The sequence below is a fragment of the Scyliorhinus torazame genome, chromosome 8 (genome assembly GCF_047496885.1).
Source record: "Scyliorhinus torazame isolate Kashiwa2021f chromosome 8, sScyTor2.1, whole genome shotgun sequence".
NCBI classification, from domain to species: Eukaryota; Metazoa; Chordata; class Chondrichthyes; order Carcharhiniformes; family Scyliorhinidae; genus Scyliorhinus; species Scyliorhinus torazame.
Genome location: NC_092714.1, coordinates 223,762,813 through 223,780,542, shown reverse-complemented (window position 1 = coordinate 223,780,542; position 17,730 = coordinate 223,762,813). Strand labels below are relative to the sequence as shown.

The following is a 17,730-nucleotide window of genomic DNA, read 5'->3' as shown; positions in this document are numbered from 1 at the left end:
TGCATTTGTTTAATGAAAAAAGCTGAAACTTGGTCCAAGACGATAAAGAACATGCTGAGCAAAACCATGGAACCCTTGCACTCAATTTGATGATATGCTATAAATGAAAATAGGGTGAGCAATTCCATCAGCAAGCAATAGGCTTGGTGGCGGTGACACACTTCAGATTTGGACTAAAACACAGAATTAACTTAAAACACTTAAAATTACCATGCAGTCAATGCATGGATTATTGGGGAAAAATGGCGACTGCTGTTCAATACTTTCATTCTACATGTTGGAAAATGTGGAAGAGCTTCTAGTTGGCTGCATTTAATTTCAGGAAAATCTTGGGCCAATATGAACCATGGAACATCTAGGAAACAGAGTCCTCAAGTCACTCTTCTCTTACTGGTTGATTCAGTCATATATGCAGTGATTATGTTTATAGAAATTACTGTGTATATGCCTGTGTGTGAATACATGTGTCTGAATATAGGTATTTATTGAGGTTATTCAAACATATTCAAATATTAACATTATGCCATGAAATTGGTTGATAGAGTTCTGAGCGCATCTGACAGGAGCTATATTGTAACCAGGCAATTGCCCATCAGGTGGTGCATGCATGTATTTCTTAATCATACTAGATCACAGATGGCAATGCCGTCTACTTCAGGACATTTAAAAACTCAATGCTAAATGAATGAAGTACCAGGACTTCCAGTAGATGACCTGAAGCTTTTACAATCCTGACTTCATAGTGGACTGGGATTATATTCCATGTGGTATATAACTCGAGCAATAGCCTCCTGAAAGGCATTTTGCACACTTGACTTTAATGCATACAGGAGTCAAATCAAAATATGACCATTGAGAGGTTGACTGACACTTGTTGCAGAGATGCACTTGATACCACATTAATTACAGGTGCCGCTTAACTCTACTCTTATCCTATGTGGCATTGCAACTCCTTCACCACAATTTAATTTGCACTGCAGATTTTCCGAACCACAGTGGGTGTGTAGGAAAATGATTAATGCCCTACATTTCAAGCACAAAAATGTAGGTCAGTAAAGTAACTGCTGCACTATTTAGCACAGATGCATACACAGTCCTTTTAATAATCTGTGGGAAAACATGCACACGGTAGATTCCTTCAGTTCAATTTAACTATTAGAACATTGCTAAACTATTTAAGTTATGCCTTTAAAGGTGCACGGATTGATGAAGAAGGTATTAAATTAAGCTGATTACTTTTTTGACACGATTAATGATGTATATTAATAAGCAAATGTTTTCTCAATATTATTTGATGGACAAAGTTGTCTCCCATTTACAGCTTTCTCATCCTGTTATGTGTTGGGAGTAAAATCAAAACAATAAACTAAATCCCGACTGCTCTCTTAAAACTTGATAATTAATCTTCTTCATCTAATTCTCATCTTCTGGAAATTTCAGGAGGATTCCTCCCATTGCCCCTGCTGGTAGGTTCGATGGCAGGCTTGCGGGAGAATATGATGGGAATTCCAGAAACTGGTTTCACGTGGGTGTGAATTTACAGTGGGATTTGCCAGTAGTGCCCACCATGGAGGGTCAGAAAACCTCCAGGAGGCAGGTGCAAACCTCATTTGCATCCTGTTAATGGGATGCAGATGAAGACCTGACACCTCCCCCACGCTGAATTTTCTGTTATGCCAGTGGAACAAAACAGAACATGGTGTGCAGATGTCATGACTGACCTGAGCAGTGCCTCCAGAGTTTGAGATGGATGCCGCCCGTAATTCAGGAACACCACAGTAGTGCATCAGGGGAGCATCTGCAGGTGGATCTTCCAGATTCAGTGTCCTAGAGGGAGTCCATCTTCCAGCCTCAGAATGTTCCATTTTCAGGAGCGCCACATTCTTTCCTCAATAGTAGGTCAGTGATAGTGGGCACTTCTTCAGGATGACACCTGGACACGACAGCAGACTATGCACCACCCAGGCGTGCCCCTCCACTGAGAATGTGCGAAAGACCCAGTGCATAACTAATTAGGTTGGAAGATCTGCTGTATTGCCCTGCCGGCCGCCGCAGCAGGAAACACTCCCATGTTCCCGTCCCCACCACGGCATTTAGCCTTAAAATTAGAAAATTGTGCCCTTCTTCTGTAAACATGGCGGTCATGGACTGCACAGTGGTTAGCACCGCTGCCTCACAACGCCGAGGACGCAGGTTCGATACCGATCCTGGGTTACAGTCCGTGTGGCGTTTGCACATTCTCTCAGCGTCTGCATGAGTCTCACCCCCACTAACCTAAAGATGTGCAGGGTAGGTAGACTGGCCACGCTAAATTGTCCCTTAATAGAAAAAAAAAGAATTGGGCACTTTAAATTAATTTTGAACGAACATGGTGGTCAGACTGCATATGAATACATACTCACTCAGCTCTATCATTTGCTTTATTCATTTACTTCATGGCAAGGCCAGCATTTATTGGCCATGTCTATATAATTGAGTGGCTTTCTAAGATATTTCGGAAGGCAGTTAGAGTCAACCAAATCGCTGTAGGTCTGGAGTCACAGACAGAGGAAGGACTGTTGTATGTTGGTTTTGGTTGGCTAAGGAACAATGTTGGAGACATAGATCTGTCTGAACAATCTATTGGATGAACACAACTATTTACAGATTCCCAAGTCTGGGTGTTACTCAGCCAGCACCATGAGCACTCACCTATTGGACCCTTGGTCACTTGACTCTAACTTACATCAGCATATGGGCAGTGCTGTTTCACTTTCAGCCCGGAAAAACCTGTACTACATCTCCACCCATGTCTTTGTCCAAATATATTTTACATATATTGTTACATAATCCCTCCTCCCACGTTTCTGACTTCATTGCTTTAGTCAGTCTGGAAGTTTCCCTGACCAAATCGTTATAAGGCTTGGATGATCGGTAGTCTCCCCTTGGATTTCTTTGCTTTGACTGGTTGGCCTAATGAGACAGTTGATGAATTGGGTTTTAAATTTTCCAAAACTCCCTAGATTTCGGGAAGGTCCCATTAGATTGGAAGATAGCAAAAAGGCAGGGAGATGAAAGCAGGAAACTACATCTGTTGTAGGGAAAATTTTCAAAGCCATGAATGAAGAAGTTATAGCAAGACACTTGGATAAGTTCAAGGTATTTAGAGAGTGTGAATATGGTTTTGCAAAAGGTAAATCATTTTTAACCAATTTATTGGATTTCTTTGAGGAAGTAACATGTGCTGTGGAGAAAGGGGAACTGTCGGATGTACTGATTTTAAGAAAGCATTTGATAAAGTGCCACATCCAAGGTTATTGCAGAAAATAAAAGCTCATGTTATCGGTCACGGTTTTTCAAACTTCGGGTTGTGACCTGCGGGTGGGTCGTGGGCAGGTGTTGGGAGCGTCCGGTCGAGACCGCCTTTTAAGTTGAGAATGCCGGCCATGGCCAGCTTTTAAATACAAACCATGTAGTCTTCCTGCCAAAAGCGGCAGCAGAGAACAGGTCACGCATCTGATATGGACACTTGCATTGGAGGTGGTACAGCGAGGTTCACTATATTTGTCCCTGAGAAGAGGGGGTTACCCTATGATAAGAGGCTAAGTAAATTTGCCTTATATTCTGTGGCGTTTAGAAGAATGAGAGGTGCTCTCATTGAACTTAGAAAATTCTGAGCAGGTTTGCTAGGGTAAATGCTGAGTCATTGTTTCCGTTTGTTGGGAGCAGAGTCCCAGGATAAGGAACCAATCAACCGGGCAGCACGGTAGCATAGTGGTTAGCACAATTACTTCACAGCTCCAGAGTCCCAGGTTTGATGCCCGGCTTGGGGCACTGTCTGTGTGGAGTCTGCACGTTCTCCCTGTGTCTGCGTGGGTTTCCTCCGGGTGCTCCGGTTTCCTCCCACAGTCCAAAGACGTGCAGGTTAGGTGGATTGGCTATGTTAAATTCCCATAGTGTCCAAAATTGTCCTTAGTGTTGGGTGGGGTTGCTGGGTTATGGGGATGAGGTGTGGGCTTGGGTGGGGTGTTCTTTCCAGGAGCCGGTGCAGACTCGATGGGCCGAATGGCCTCCTTCTGCACTGTAAATTCTATGAAATTCGGACTTGTATGAAAAGAAATTACTTAACTCAAAGGCTTGTGAATCTTTGGAATTCTCTACCCCAGAGGGTTGTGGATACTCCATTATTGAATACACCTAAGACTGGGATAGACAGATCTTTGGTCTCTTAGGGGAAACAGACAGGAAAATGGAGTTGAAACCCAAGATCAGTCATGATCATATTGAATGGCGGAGCCAGTCAACAGGCCATAACATCTACACCTATTTCTTGTGTCTTGAGCAAAGTTTATGGAGGCTTCAAACGTCTTTCAAAGAATTCCTTGGAGTCACTGACAATTGCCTTACCTTGATTATTTTCCTAAAAACACACCAGTGCCCATTTAAAAATTATTGTCTATAACTGACCCTGCAGTGAAAGCCTTCTGACTTTGCCTGCTTGTTAAGATGCTCGCTCATCGAAAAATTAGTTGAGAAAGTAATGTTGCCAATGTTAACAGATCAACATTTAATGGGTGGAAATTTCGAGCTTGTGAGGAGGTGGAATCAGTGAGAGTCAAGCCTGCAGTTTCCCAACACTGGCTGGCAAGCCATGCAGTGTACCGGCATTTTCCTGCCTCCGGGCTATTTTGGAACTTCTCAGTTCTGGTGGGAAATGACTATTGGTCCATGAGTGGCGGGAAGGTGTGGGTGGTGTATTCCAATTTTCTGCTTTGTGTCCACTCATCATCCATTACAGTGCACTGGATAGCTCAGAACTGGCAGGGTAGTGTGTAGCAACGGTATTGAAAGCTCACCAGACCTGGGGATATATTGGCAGAAACATAGAGCACGAATGTCAGGAGTCAATACGAAGTCTGTAGAAGTCACTGGTATGGCCACATGTGGATTACTGTATATAATTCTGGTTGCCATACTGCAGCAAAAATATCAAGCCGCTAGAGGGGTGGAAAAAGATGGCAATCACTCTGATACCTGGGACTTGATTTTCAATCACTTGTGGGGGCAAGAACAGGAGTGGGCGTGCTTTGAAAATAGGCTTCTCGGATGACACGGCAGAGCCCCTTCAAAGCATGGCCGGGGGGAATCGGGGACCCACTTGCCTCCAGTTAGTTGTTCATTAGTTAAGAAGCTTGTTAACAGGCTGGTAGAACTAGAAAGTGATTTTCAAATCACAGATTGCCAAACTCAAGCAGTCTTGTGCATGTTATTGGACAGTTAGCAGCTGCAATATGGGGAACCATCAAGTAATATATTTTCTGAGGAAAGAATTTTGACAAGATTTAGCCGAGCGCTACACCGGCCAAATTAGGAGATCTGCATAGGAGCAGCATGGTTGCACAGTGGGTAGTACTGTTGCTTCACAGCTCCAGGGTCCCAGGTTCGATTCCCGGCTTGGGTCACTGTCTGTGCGGAGTCTGCATGTTCTCCCCGTGTCTGTGTGGGTTTCCTCCGAGTGCTCCGGTTTCCTCCCACAAGTTTCGAAAGACATGCTGTTAGGTAATTTGGACATTCTGAATTCTCCTTCAGTGTACCCGAACAGGCACCGGAATGTGGCGACTAGGGGCTTTTCACTGTAACTTCATTGCAGTGATAATGTAAGTCTACTTGTGACAATAAAGATTATTTTTAAAAATTATATGAAGATGGTGTGTGAATGATGCAGATATGGGGCGGGATTCTCCGATCCCCCCCGCCGGGTCGGAGAATCGCCGGGGGCTGGCGTGAATCCCGCCCCCGCCGGTTGCCGAATTCTCCGGCACCGGAGATTCGGCAGGGGCGGGAATCGCGCCGCGCCGGTTGGCGGGCACCCCCCGGCGATTGTACGGCCCGGATGGGCCGAAGTCCCGCTGCTGGAATGCCTGTCCCGCCGGCGTGGATTAAACCACCTATCTTACCGGCGGGACAAGGCGGCGTGGGCGGGCTCCGGGGTCCTGGGGGGGGGGCGCGGGGCTATCTGGCCCCGGGGGGTGCCCCCACGGTGGCCTGGCCCGCGATCGGGGCCCACTGATCCACGGGCGGGCCTGTGCCGTGGGGGCACTCTTTTCCTTCCACCTTCGCCATGGTCTCCACTATGGCGGAGGCGGAAGAGACCCCCTCCACTGCGCATGCGCGGGGATGCCGAGAGCGGCCGCTGACGCTCCCGCGCATGCGCCGCCCGGCAATGTCATTTCCGCGCCAGCTGGCGGGGCGGAAATCAGTCCGGCGCGGGCCTAGCCCCTCAAGGTTAGGGCTCGGCCGCTCAAGATGCGGAGGATTCCGCACCTTTGGGGCAGCGCGATGCCGGACTGATTTGCGCCGTTTTTGGCGCCGGTCGGCGGACATCGCGCCGATTACGGAGAATTTCGCCCCTGGTGTTAAATTGGGACCCGGATTTATTTGAGCAGTGAAGAGAATATTAACAGTCTGAAGTTGTTTTTATATTGCAAGGAAATGTTTTGAAACTGAATTTTTTTTTAATTGTGCCTCGTTCAAAAAGAATTGTTTTAAAATTTAAGGCCTGATGCATTATACCTCTCTTTCAATAGGATTACCTGACAGATTTGATGACAAATGACAGCATCAATTACTTTCAATTATCCAAGAAGATTTATCCACATCGACCAGTTATGATGTTGATCAGTCATGCAGCACCCCATGGCCCAGAAGACTCGGCTCCACAATTCTCCAGTCTCTTCCCCAATGCTTCCCAGCACATGTGAGTGTTAATAATGTTTTCATTCAGTCTTATGGCCATCCATGAAATGCAGTAGACATCACAGTTCTCTTATTCAGACCTTCAAGCTAGTTACAATCAGTCCATTGTAAATTTCTGCAGAGACTGTTCTCTAATGTGGTTAGTTGAGGAAGGAGGGTTTATTTTATGTTGTACTCCTGAGCTATGGAGACCAGCAAGGCCCCAGATTCATACACAAAGCTGCTGAGTTAGTCGGTCTCGTCTGCAGTGGCATGATGGGGAATTTTGAAAATCACTGAAGAATATTCTTGTTAAGAGGCGTAGGCATCATTTAGCAGAGGAACGATGTCAGTGATTCCTTCTGGAAACCACATGGGAATAGATGGAAACAAGTGGGATAGGTATAATACCCTATAGCATCCTGTCTAGGATTTTTCAAGAAGAATTTAACTCAAGTGAGGTTTTGGAGGGGCTACTCCTACTTGTGGAACAATGCTCCAAGAAAGGGTAGCTATCTACAGGAAGGTAGAGGTCAAAATAAATGGTTAGAGGGAATGTTAGAGGCAAACAGCTGTTTGAAACAAATTACTTTAAATGTGTTTAAAATGTTGTTCATGTCTTAACTGATGCTAAAAGAACAGTTTGGCTTATTTTTAGAAATAGCTGGGTTGGTTGGGGGGGCCATCCTCCCCCCATGATGTGTTTCTTGGCAGCGGGAGACGACCCACCGTTGGCTAGTGGGTGGGATCTTATGGTATCGCCGCTGTCAATGGGATTTCTCATTGAATCCACCCCGCCGTCTCCGGGAAAGTCATGGTGGTACCTCACCATCAGTGGGACCAGGCGATTCGCAGGCAGGAACAGACAGAACGGTCCCTCCCCCAGCTATTTTTCAATTTGTGCCTGGTTAAACAATCCAGACTCAACAGCAGCAATCAAGAGGTTCTTTATCTCCGGCATTTGTATAAAATCTCTTTGTGTTAACTTCGTATTTTTCCCTTTTATTTTAAGCATATTATTAACCGCTCCAATTTGGAGCACAACATTTTTATGCACAATTTCAGCACCAGAGTGATGAAACCCTTTGACTATTTAGGAAAACTGTCAATATTTTTTATCAAAAATACACAACACATATCCCTTAGCAGAAAGCATTTTGCCATGGAGGTGATACTGTGTAAAGACCTAAAACATCATTTCAGTGTCTAAGAATTATACGTAAGGACAATTTAATTCAATTTTTGACAATGTTTTGAATATCAACTCTATAGCTTGGTTGGCTTTCAATAAGAATTCAAAATATTTTTTAATGTTCAGATTTCTTTCATTGGTGCAAATATCAGAAATATCAAAACCTCTGGCCGGGATTCTCCAATAATGGGGCTATGTCCTCATGCCCGTGAAAAAACGAGCACGAATCACTCTGGACTTAACTGGAGTAAGTTCCGGATGATTCTGCGATTTGCATGGGGCTAGCAGGGCCCCAGCATACTCCTCGCTGCACCGGCTGCCGATAAGGGGCCCAGCACTTCCGGTCGGGGGTCCGCACATGCTCACGGCGGAGGCATGTGTCGGCCGCCTCACGCGACATGGCCGACCCACACTGCGGAGCGACAGCAAGAAGATAGCCCCCCCCCCCAGATCGCGTCCGCCCGCGGATCTGTGGCCCCCGATCAATAGCCTGGCCGTCCTGGAGGCCCCGCTCAGAGAATGATCTCCCCCCCCCAACCCCCCCAAAGCAGGGCGGCCGCGGACTGTGTCCGCAGCCGCCATGCTGAATGCCCAAGGGGTGAAACCATGACAGAACCATGCCGGCGGGAACTAGGCCAGCTTCAATGGGAGAATCGCCGCGGGGGCCTTTTTCTATGGCCCCCCAACAGCGCCGCATCGACCGCGCGTGCCCGATTGCCGCTGATTCTCCAGGGCCGGAGAATCGTGGGAGCGGCGTCGGACCCATCTCGGGTCTGATGCCCATTCTCCACCCCCGCACCGAGCGCAATTTTGGCACGGAGGCTCGGAGAATCCCGCCCTCTGTGTTTTGCAATTGTTTGGGTTTTGGAAATACAACCCGGTACTGCATGGCTGCCATAGCCATGTGACTCTGCCATGTGTCTGGGAGGCAGACATCTTAAAATCAGTTTCAATAAAATCTCTCGCAGAAACACACTATTGAAGACTGCTGTCCTTGGACTTACAATGGTGTCAGGAGAGGGTGTACCAAAATTGATTTTTGCAACTTGCAAAAGGAGCAAAGAAGACACTGAGAACCCAAGGACACATTAAGGTTCAAAATCTGCAAAATGCTGCCGAAACGAACAGAGGAAAACAAATACTACAAGTGAGACAGCTCGGAAAGGCGCACACAGACTGAAGGTGAAATTAGTGGTTGCTGAGAAAGGGACAAAAGGAAAGCACACAGTCTGTAAGTGAAATGACTAGCTACAGACAAAAAGGAAACACAAAGACTGCAAATACATTACAGAGTGAATAGAATTTGTTGCAGCAAATTTTCCAATCCCATCTCCAATCCAGTTGAAAAATGATGGGTGGGATTCTCCACTCCCGCGCCGAAGTGCCCACGCCGTCGTGAACGCCGTCGAGGTTCACGACGGCGCAAAACGGCCCCTATCCCGACCGATTCAGGCCCCGACAATGGGCTAGGATCGGGGCCGTGTCTTCTCCACGCGCCAGGCCTTGTCACCGCGTAAAGGCGGCGCCGCATAGACGACGCGGCTGGCGCCGCATAACTGGCGTCACCCGTGCATGCGTGGTTGCCGTCCTCTCTGAGTCCGCCATGCAAGAAGATGGCGGACGGATCTTGCGGGGCCGCGGAAGGCGGTCCTCCTTCAGAGAGGACGGCCCGACGATTGGTGGGCACCGATCGCGGGCCATGCCACATTTGAGGTACCCCCCGGTGCAGGATCCCCCCCCCCCACCCCCCCCCCACCCCCGCAGGCCGCCCTCCCAGCGTTCCCGCGCTGTTCCCGACAGCGACCAGGTGTGGACGGCGCCGGGGGGAACCCGCCGTTTTGGGCTGGCCGCTCGGCCCATCCAAGCCTGAGAATAGCGGGGGTGCCGGAGAATCGCCATTTTGGGTGTCTCCGGCGGTCCTGCGGCCCGCAGAACTCGACGGGGCCGTTCCCGCCGCTTGGGAGAATCGCAGGAGGGCGTCGGATCGGCATCCCAGGAAATATTGGTGGCCCAGGCGATTCTCCCAACCAGCGGAGTGGAGAATCTCGCCCCATGTGTGGCAAAATTGCCAGTTTTTCCAATTAAAATGGCAAAGCTATGAGACTGGAACAGACCTAATTAAGAAGTCTGAAATGGTAAGACTAGCTACTCTTTTAGCACTACTGGGGAGGGACTGCAAAAAAAGTGTGTACCATCCTAGATGGCTAGCACTGCTGCTCACGGAACCGAGGACCCTGGTTCGATCCCAGCCTCGGGTCACTGTCTGTGTGGAGTTTGCACATTCTCCCCGTATCTGCGTGGGTCTCAACCCCATAAACCCAAAGATGTGCAGCGTAGGTAGATTAACCACATTAAATTGCCCTTTAATTGGAAAAAAAATGAATTGGATACTCTAAATTTATGGGGGAAAAAATGTATACCACCCTAAATAAGCAAAGAAAAAAGATGACTGAGTTCAACAGCCTTCAATGCATATGTGAAACCTGAATGAATGTGACATATGAATGATATATTCAACACTCGAGTTCAGAGTAAAAACGAGACCGCCGAACATGGTGGTACAGCAGCAACACAGCTAGCAACATAATGTAAATTTGGAAAGCCAAAAGGTGATCTGATTAAAGATAGATTGGTCCTAAGCATGAGACCGCTTGGTGATAGCAAGGTTAGTGAAAGATGAGAAACTACGCCAACAAAAATGATAGACGTGTGTCGAAATGCAGAAGCAGTGAAACAGCAGCTAAAGCATATGCATGGCAGAGCAGATACATTTTGCTGAGCGGCAGTCGAGGGCAAAAGAGCTGCGCAATCCCAGACGAATGGTAGAATGCAAGTACTGGGGAGGGCAGCATGCACAGGGAAATAATTGCCCAGCATGGGGAAAGCAGTGTTTTAAATGCAAGACGCAGAATCATTTCGTACACACGCGCTTGGCTAGAAAAATGCAAAACATCCTTTACAGATGGCCATTGGAGGGATATCAGTTCGCAGATGAACTAAGATTTAAAAAATAAATACATTTATTGTATCCAATTAATTTTTTGTCATTTAAGGGGCAATTTAGCATGGCTAATCTGCCAACGCTACTCATCTTTGGGTTTGTGGGGGTGAGACCCATGCAGACACAGGGAGAATGTGCAAACTCCATACGGACAGTGACCTGGGGCCGGGATCGAACCCGGGTCCTCGGCGCTGTGAGGCAGCAGTGCTAACCACTGCAGCACCATGCCGCCCCGAGATGACACTAGAATGAGTGGCAGAGCAAAGTGTGCGGAGCACACTGAACGTCTGCAGAGGGATATAGATAGTTTAAGTGAGTGGGCAAGGGTCTGGCAGATGGAGTACAATGTTGATAAATGTGAGGTCATCCATTTTGGTCGGGACAGCAGCAAAATGGACGATTATTTAAATGGTAAAAGAATTGCAGCATGCTGCTGTGCCATGGGACTTTGTTGTCCTTGTGCATGAATCACAAAATGTTGGTTTGCAGGTAATTTTGAAGGCAAATGGAATTTTGTTCTTCATTGCTAGAGGGATGGAGTTTAAAAACAGGGAGGCTATGTTGCAGCTGTATAGGATGCTGGTGAGGCCATACTTGGAGTACTGTGTACAGTTTGGTTTCCTTACTTGAGAAAGGATGTACTGGCACTGGAGAGGGTGCAGAGGAAATTCACTAGATTGATTCCAGAGTTGAGAGGATTGGCTTATGAGGAAAGACTGAGTAGACTGGGACTATACTCATTGGAATTTAGAAGAATGAGGGGTTCCTTTATAAACATATAAAATTATGAAAGAAATAGATAAGGTGGAAGCAGGGAGGTTGTTTCCATTGGCGGGTGAAACAAGAACTAGGGGCATAACCTCAAAATAAGGTGGATTTAGGACTGAATTGAGGAGGAACTTCTTCACCCAAAGGGTTGTGAATCTGTGGAATTCCCTGACCAATGAAGCAGTTGAGGCTTACCTTGTTGAATATTTTTAAGGCAAAGATAGAAAAATGTTTGAACAGTAAATAAATTAAGGATTATGGTGAGCGGGCGGATCAGTGGAGCTGAGTCTCTGAAATGATTAGCCATGATCTTGTTGAATGGAGGAGCAGGCTTGAGGGGACAGATAGTTCAGTCCTCTTAGTTCTTATGTTCTTAAGAACTATACTGTTATAACCTGCCTACTTACCATTGGCTGGGGACTAATGACAATCCCACAATCCTGTGGGAGTATGAGCTTCCCCAATGAGGGGGGCGGAAAAACCATTAGTAAACTCCTAGTATAAATAAAGCTGGCCAGTTTAGGAACCAGCAGGAAGGAGTGTGCAGCAAGGGAAGTTGCTGCTGCTGTTATATATATATATGTTATTGTAAATAAATGTTATTACTTTGTATCCTTAAAACCCGTGCTGGATTCTTCGTGGCCCTCACAAAACTGGCGACGAAGGTTAAAGTGAATAGCTGTCTACACTGCTGAAGCCACCTCCCTGTGTATGAACTGCATACAGAGAGACTGGCTAGTAGAACAAACAGTTATCAGTGCATGAAAGTAGTGGGTGTATAATGGGTAACTTGGGCAACTTACAGCCAGACAGGATCGTGCAGGCAAGTGTGTCATTTGCTCCAAGGAAAAAATAGAGATGGTTTGATATGAAAAAAGGGATATTTGGATTTTGGAAACGTAACCCTGTTCTGCGTGATTAACTGACTTGTGAAAGTCGTATGACTCTCTCATGCGTCTGCCCTGAATAGCAGTTTCAGTAAATGCTATTCACAGAAACACAGGATGGCCTCCTTCTGCACTGTATGTTTTATGTTCTTTGTTAATCAATAATCTATCTAGCCCAGTCTCAAAAATATTCAAAGACTCTGCTTCCACCACCTTTTGAGGAAGAGAGTTCTTTTTTAAAATTTAGATCCAATTCTTTTTTCCAATTAAGGGAGGAAGAGAGTTCAAGACCTGCTTCCATTTCACTGCCAGGATTTCCGACCCCAGGGAATCCATTGTGGCAGCAGCGAATTACACAGTTGGAGTTGAATTTTAATATGTTAATGCACTGTCCTGTTTCCTGGTGGGACAGTTGAACACCATGATATCCAAGCCATAAAATAAAAGCAGTGGACGTTTGTCCAGCACATTGGTGGCACTATCCCCATATTTAACTTGTTAAGCCATCTCTCCTGCCTGTCGTGTAAGCATTAAACTTAAGGTTATGACAAGCAATGCACTTCCTAAGCGAAAGGGGATTATCTGTCACATAGCCATTTGTTTCTGATTCTAAGTACTGTCAACCTCATGCCAGTTCAGTAAGCTAACAAAATCCTTTGTCTGTTAGCAGCATCTTGAATAGACCAGTTTATGTAATGCAACCTGAACTTGAGCTACATTTTTGTCCTTTCTGATGAGCTTAAAAATGTCAGTGCAAATAGATCTTTGTGTCAAATCTGCATCTATATGTCAGAAACCATGCATTCAAGGCAGAGATTAAGTTGTCATCTTTATATCATGATAGACACCAAGTTATCCGAGGAGTGCTGTAGCGTAGGTCACAGGGCAGCAGAAAAGCTGGCACGATAATACTGCTGGAATGGTTCTGAACTGAGCTTTTGGATGCCAGTAAGAAATTAGCATCTGAGTGCTGGTTACTGCCAATCGAAAATCCATGCATGGATGCGTTTCGATTTAATAGGACTGTCCTGCTTATAATGCTGAGACACTTTACTAAAAGCTCATGTTTGTGTTTGGAACAAAAGTGCTTTTGCTACATCTGTGAGCACAGTCGATGTTGCACATGCAGGCAAACAGATTTGTTGAACATACTACCTGCTGGGGAGATGAGGAAAGTGACGGGTGGTAGGAAGAAGCAGTTTATACTGGCAGGCATCCATTTGTTTCAATCTGTACCAGTGTTAGATTTACCATTGAGGTGGGCCTTGTTTATGCCAGTGCCAAGTTGGAATTAATTCTGATCATGTACACTTTTTGGTTGTTGAATTTCTTTTCTGAAGGTATTCAGCTGAAGTATGGTTTTATGAGTGCCACAGACACAATTGGCTATTGTTATGAAGCCCAGAGAGTGAGTTTCAGCAAGTTATCCAACAGTAGATTAAGTTTATTGAACCAGAACATGATGCAGCTTGTCTGTGTCAAACAATGTACATTTTAGCTAGGGTTTGGTGTTTTGCTAAAGAAGTAAAGAAGCTGGCTGTGGTGAAATGTATTCACCAGGAGATGTGGTGCCTGTGTAACCTTTAAGGATTGAGCTGGAACCCCGGTGGGCTCTGCCTCTGCTCCCCCCCCCCCCCCCCCCCCCCCGTCCCCCCCCCCGTCCCCCCCGACGGTATATAGTCCTGCGCTCAGTGGGTGGCGCTCATTAGTACAGAAGTCACTGGCAGGCTAGTTCTTTGTGTAATAAAGCCTCCGTTCACTTGTTCATATGGTCTCGCTGTGAATTGATGGTATATCAATTTATTACACAAACAACGTCACTATGGACGCCGCTCTCAAGCCAGAAGAACTCGACTTAGATGCCCGTGCCTAAGAAGCCAAGGGGATCTTCTCTCACTGGCTCCACTGCTTCGTGGTCTACCTCGGCTCCTCCGAAGCGCGTATCCCTGAAGCTCGCAAGCTGCATCTCCTCCACGCCCAGGTGAGCCATCAAATTTCAGTTTTGATCGAAAAGGCGGCCACGTATGAGACAGTGGTCACGATTCTGAAGAAGCATTTCATCAAGCCTGTAAACGAAATGTTCGCACGGCATCTGCTCACTGTCCGCCGGCAGCGCGCAGGAGAATCTCTGGACGAATATCTGGAAAACCTGACCCTAATCGCCAGAAACTGTAATTATCAAGACGTGACGGCTGAGGAGCACATGAAGCTGCAGATCCGGGACATCTATGTGGCTGGGGTCCGCTCTAATTACATCAGGCAGCGACTGCTGGAAAACGAGGCTACCGACCTGCAGGACATGGTAAAACTAGCCACCTTGTTAGAGGTGGCCTCCCAGAGCCTCAGCGCGTTCACCGCGGATCCAGCGAGCCCCACGTGGGCCCCGCCGACGCGGATGTCGCCAGACCCGGCCACGCCACAGGCCAGTGCCGCGCAGCTGCCCGCCCAGACCTGGGGACCGTCGTGCTACATCTGCGGCCAAGGCCAACACCCACGGCAGGGTTGCCCAGCCCGCTCCACGACATGCAGCGACTGCGGCAAAATGGGTCACTTCGCCAGAGTCTGTCTGGCCAGATCGAAAACCCAGAAGCTGAAAGCTCCTCCGGCCCGACCCATGGACTCACAGGCCGGTAGACCCCGTAATGCAGCTGCATGCCTGCCGGAAACGCCCCCTTCAGACGCGTCATCAGCCACGTGCAACTCGTAGGGGCGGCCATCTTCAGCTCAATCCGACATGTGCGACTCGTGGGGACTGCCATTTTATGACCCAGATTCCTCCGACTACACTGATTACCCGCAGCTCGGCGCCGTCACCCTTGACCAGTCGCGGCCGAAGCACCTGAGGAGTTCCATGATGGTCGTCTGGGTCAACAGGCATGAGAGCCCCGTCTCTTCGACTCCGGGAGCACAGAGATCTTTGTACACCCCGAGACAGTAATGCGCTGCGCCCTGCACAGCTACCCCGCATCTCAAACGATCTCCCTCACCTCCGGATCCCATTCGATCCGGATCCAGGGGTACTGTGTCACGAACCTCGCGATACAGGGCGCTGCGTACGCCCTTTTTAAGCTGTATGTCCTCCCTCACCTCTGCGCCCCTCTACTGCTTGGACTGGATTGCCAATGCAGTCACCGAAGCCTGACCCTGAAGTTCAGCGGACCCCTACACCCCCTCACAGTATGTAGCCTTGCGACCCTTAAGGTCGCCGCCCCCCTCGTTCTTCACGAACCTCACCCCCAACTATAAGCCCGTTGCCACCAGGAGCAGGCGGTACAGTGCACAAGATATGACTTTCATCAAGTCAGAGGTCCAGCGACTCTTGAGAGAGGGGGTCATCGAGGCCAGCAACAGCCCGAGAGAGCTCAAGTGGAGGTTTTCAGGACTGGGAAAAAGAACCGGATGGTGGTGGACTACAGCCAGACCATTAACCAGTTCACGCAACTGGATGCGTACCCCCTCCCCCGCATCACGGAAATGATCAACCAGATTGCACAATACCGGGTTTTCTCCACAGTAGATCTGAAGTCTTCCTACCACCAGCTTCCAATTCGCCCGGAAGATCGCCACTACACGGCTTATGAAGCAGCCGGCTGACTCTTCCACTTCCTCAGGTTCCTTTCGGTGTCACCAATGGGGTCTCGGTCTTCCAGAGAACAATGGACCGAATGGTGGACCAGTACGGGCTGCGGGCTAAATACCCGGACTTGGACAATGTCACCATCTGCGGCCATGACCAGCAGGACCACGATGCCAACTTTAAGAAGTTCCTCCAAACCGCCCAATCCCTCAACCTCACATATAATAGGGAGAAGTGCGTTTTCCGCACAACCCTGCTAGCCATACTCGGCTATGTCATGGAAAACGGAGTCCTGGGGCCCGGCCCCGACTGCATGCGCCCCATCACGGAACTTCCCCTTCCTCACAGCCTCAAGGCCCTCAAACGGTGCCTGGGGCTTTTCTCATACTACTCCCAGTGGGTCCCCAATTACGCGGACAAAGCCCGCCCACTTATTACGACCACTACGCTTCCCCTGATGGTTGAGGCCCGCTCGGCCTTCAACCGCATCAAGGCCAATATCACTAAGACCGCCATCCACGCGGTGGATGAGTCCATCCCTTTTCAGGTAGAGAGTGATGCGTCAAACGTCGCCCTGGCTGCTACCCTCAACCAGGCAGGCAGGCCTGTAGCCTTCTTCTCTAGAACCCTCAATGCTTCCGAGATTCGACACTCCTCTGTCGAGAAGGAGGCGCAAGCCATTGTGGAAGCTGTGCGGCATTGGAGGCACTACCTAGCTGGTGGGAGGTTCACCCTCGTCACCGACCAACGGCCGGTAGCCTTTATGTTTGACAATGCACAGCGGGGCAAGATTAAAAATGATAAGATCTTGAGGTGGAGGTTCGAACTCTCCACCTACACTTACGATATTAAGTATTGTCCTGGGGAACTCAACGAGCCCTCAGATGCCCTGTCCCGCGGTACTTGCGCCAGCGCGCAGCAGGACCGACTGCGGGCTCTCCACAACGACCTCTGCCACTCAGGGGTCACCCGGCTTGTCCATTTTATTAAGTCCCGCAACCTGCCCTACTCCACCGAGGAGGTCAGAGCCATGACCAGGGATTGCTAAGTCTGAGCGGAGTGCAAACCGCACTTCTATCGGCCAGTCAAGGCCCATCTGGTAAAGTCCTCCCGGCCCTTTGAGCGCCTCAGTATCGACTTCAAGGGGCCACTCCCGTCCACCTACCGCAATCTGTACTTCCTGCCCTGTCATTGACGAGTACTCCCGCTTCCCTTTCGCTGTCCCTTGCCCCGACCTGACCTCGGCCACAGTAATAAAGTTCCTGCACAGCATCTTCACACTGTTCGGTTTCCCTGCATACATCCACAGTGACCGGGGCACATCATTTATGAGCAATGAGCTGCGTCAGTACCTGCTCAGTAAGGGCATCGCCTCGAGCAGGACTACCAGCTACAACCCGCAGGGCAAGGGGCAGGTGGAGAGGGAGAACGCGATGGTATGGAAGGCCATCCTTCTTGCCCTCCGGTCTAGAAGTCTCCCGGTTCCCCACTGGCAGGAGGTCCTCCCCGGCACGCTCCACTCCATTAGGTCGCTCCTCTGCACAGCCATTATTGAGACCCCTCACAACCGCTTGTCTGTCTTCCCCCGGAA

At 48.5% G+C, this 17,730-nt stretch overlaps 1 protein-coding gene across 4 annotated transcripts in view; it reads left to right on the top strand.

The window, feature by feature from the left end:
* The window catches only part of LOC140428406 (extracellular sulfatase Sulf-2-like), a 598,468-nt gene that overhangs the window by 478,681 nt on the left and 102,057 nt on the right, over positions 1 to 17,730 (top strand). For all 4 annotated transcript variants that reach the window (XM_072514825.1, XM_072514822.1, XM_072514823.1 and 1 more), the window contains one exon: positions 6,567 to 6,736. In XM_072514825.1, coding sequence (XP_072370926.1) covers positions 6,567 to 6,736 — 170 coding nt within the window. The remainder of the gene's footprint in view (positions 1 to 6,566; positions 6,737 to 17,730) is intronic.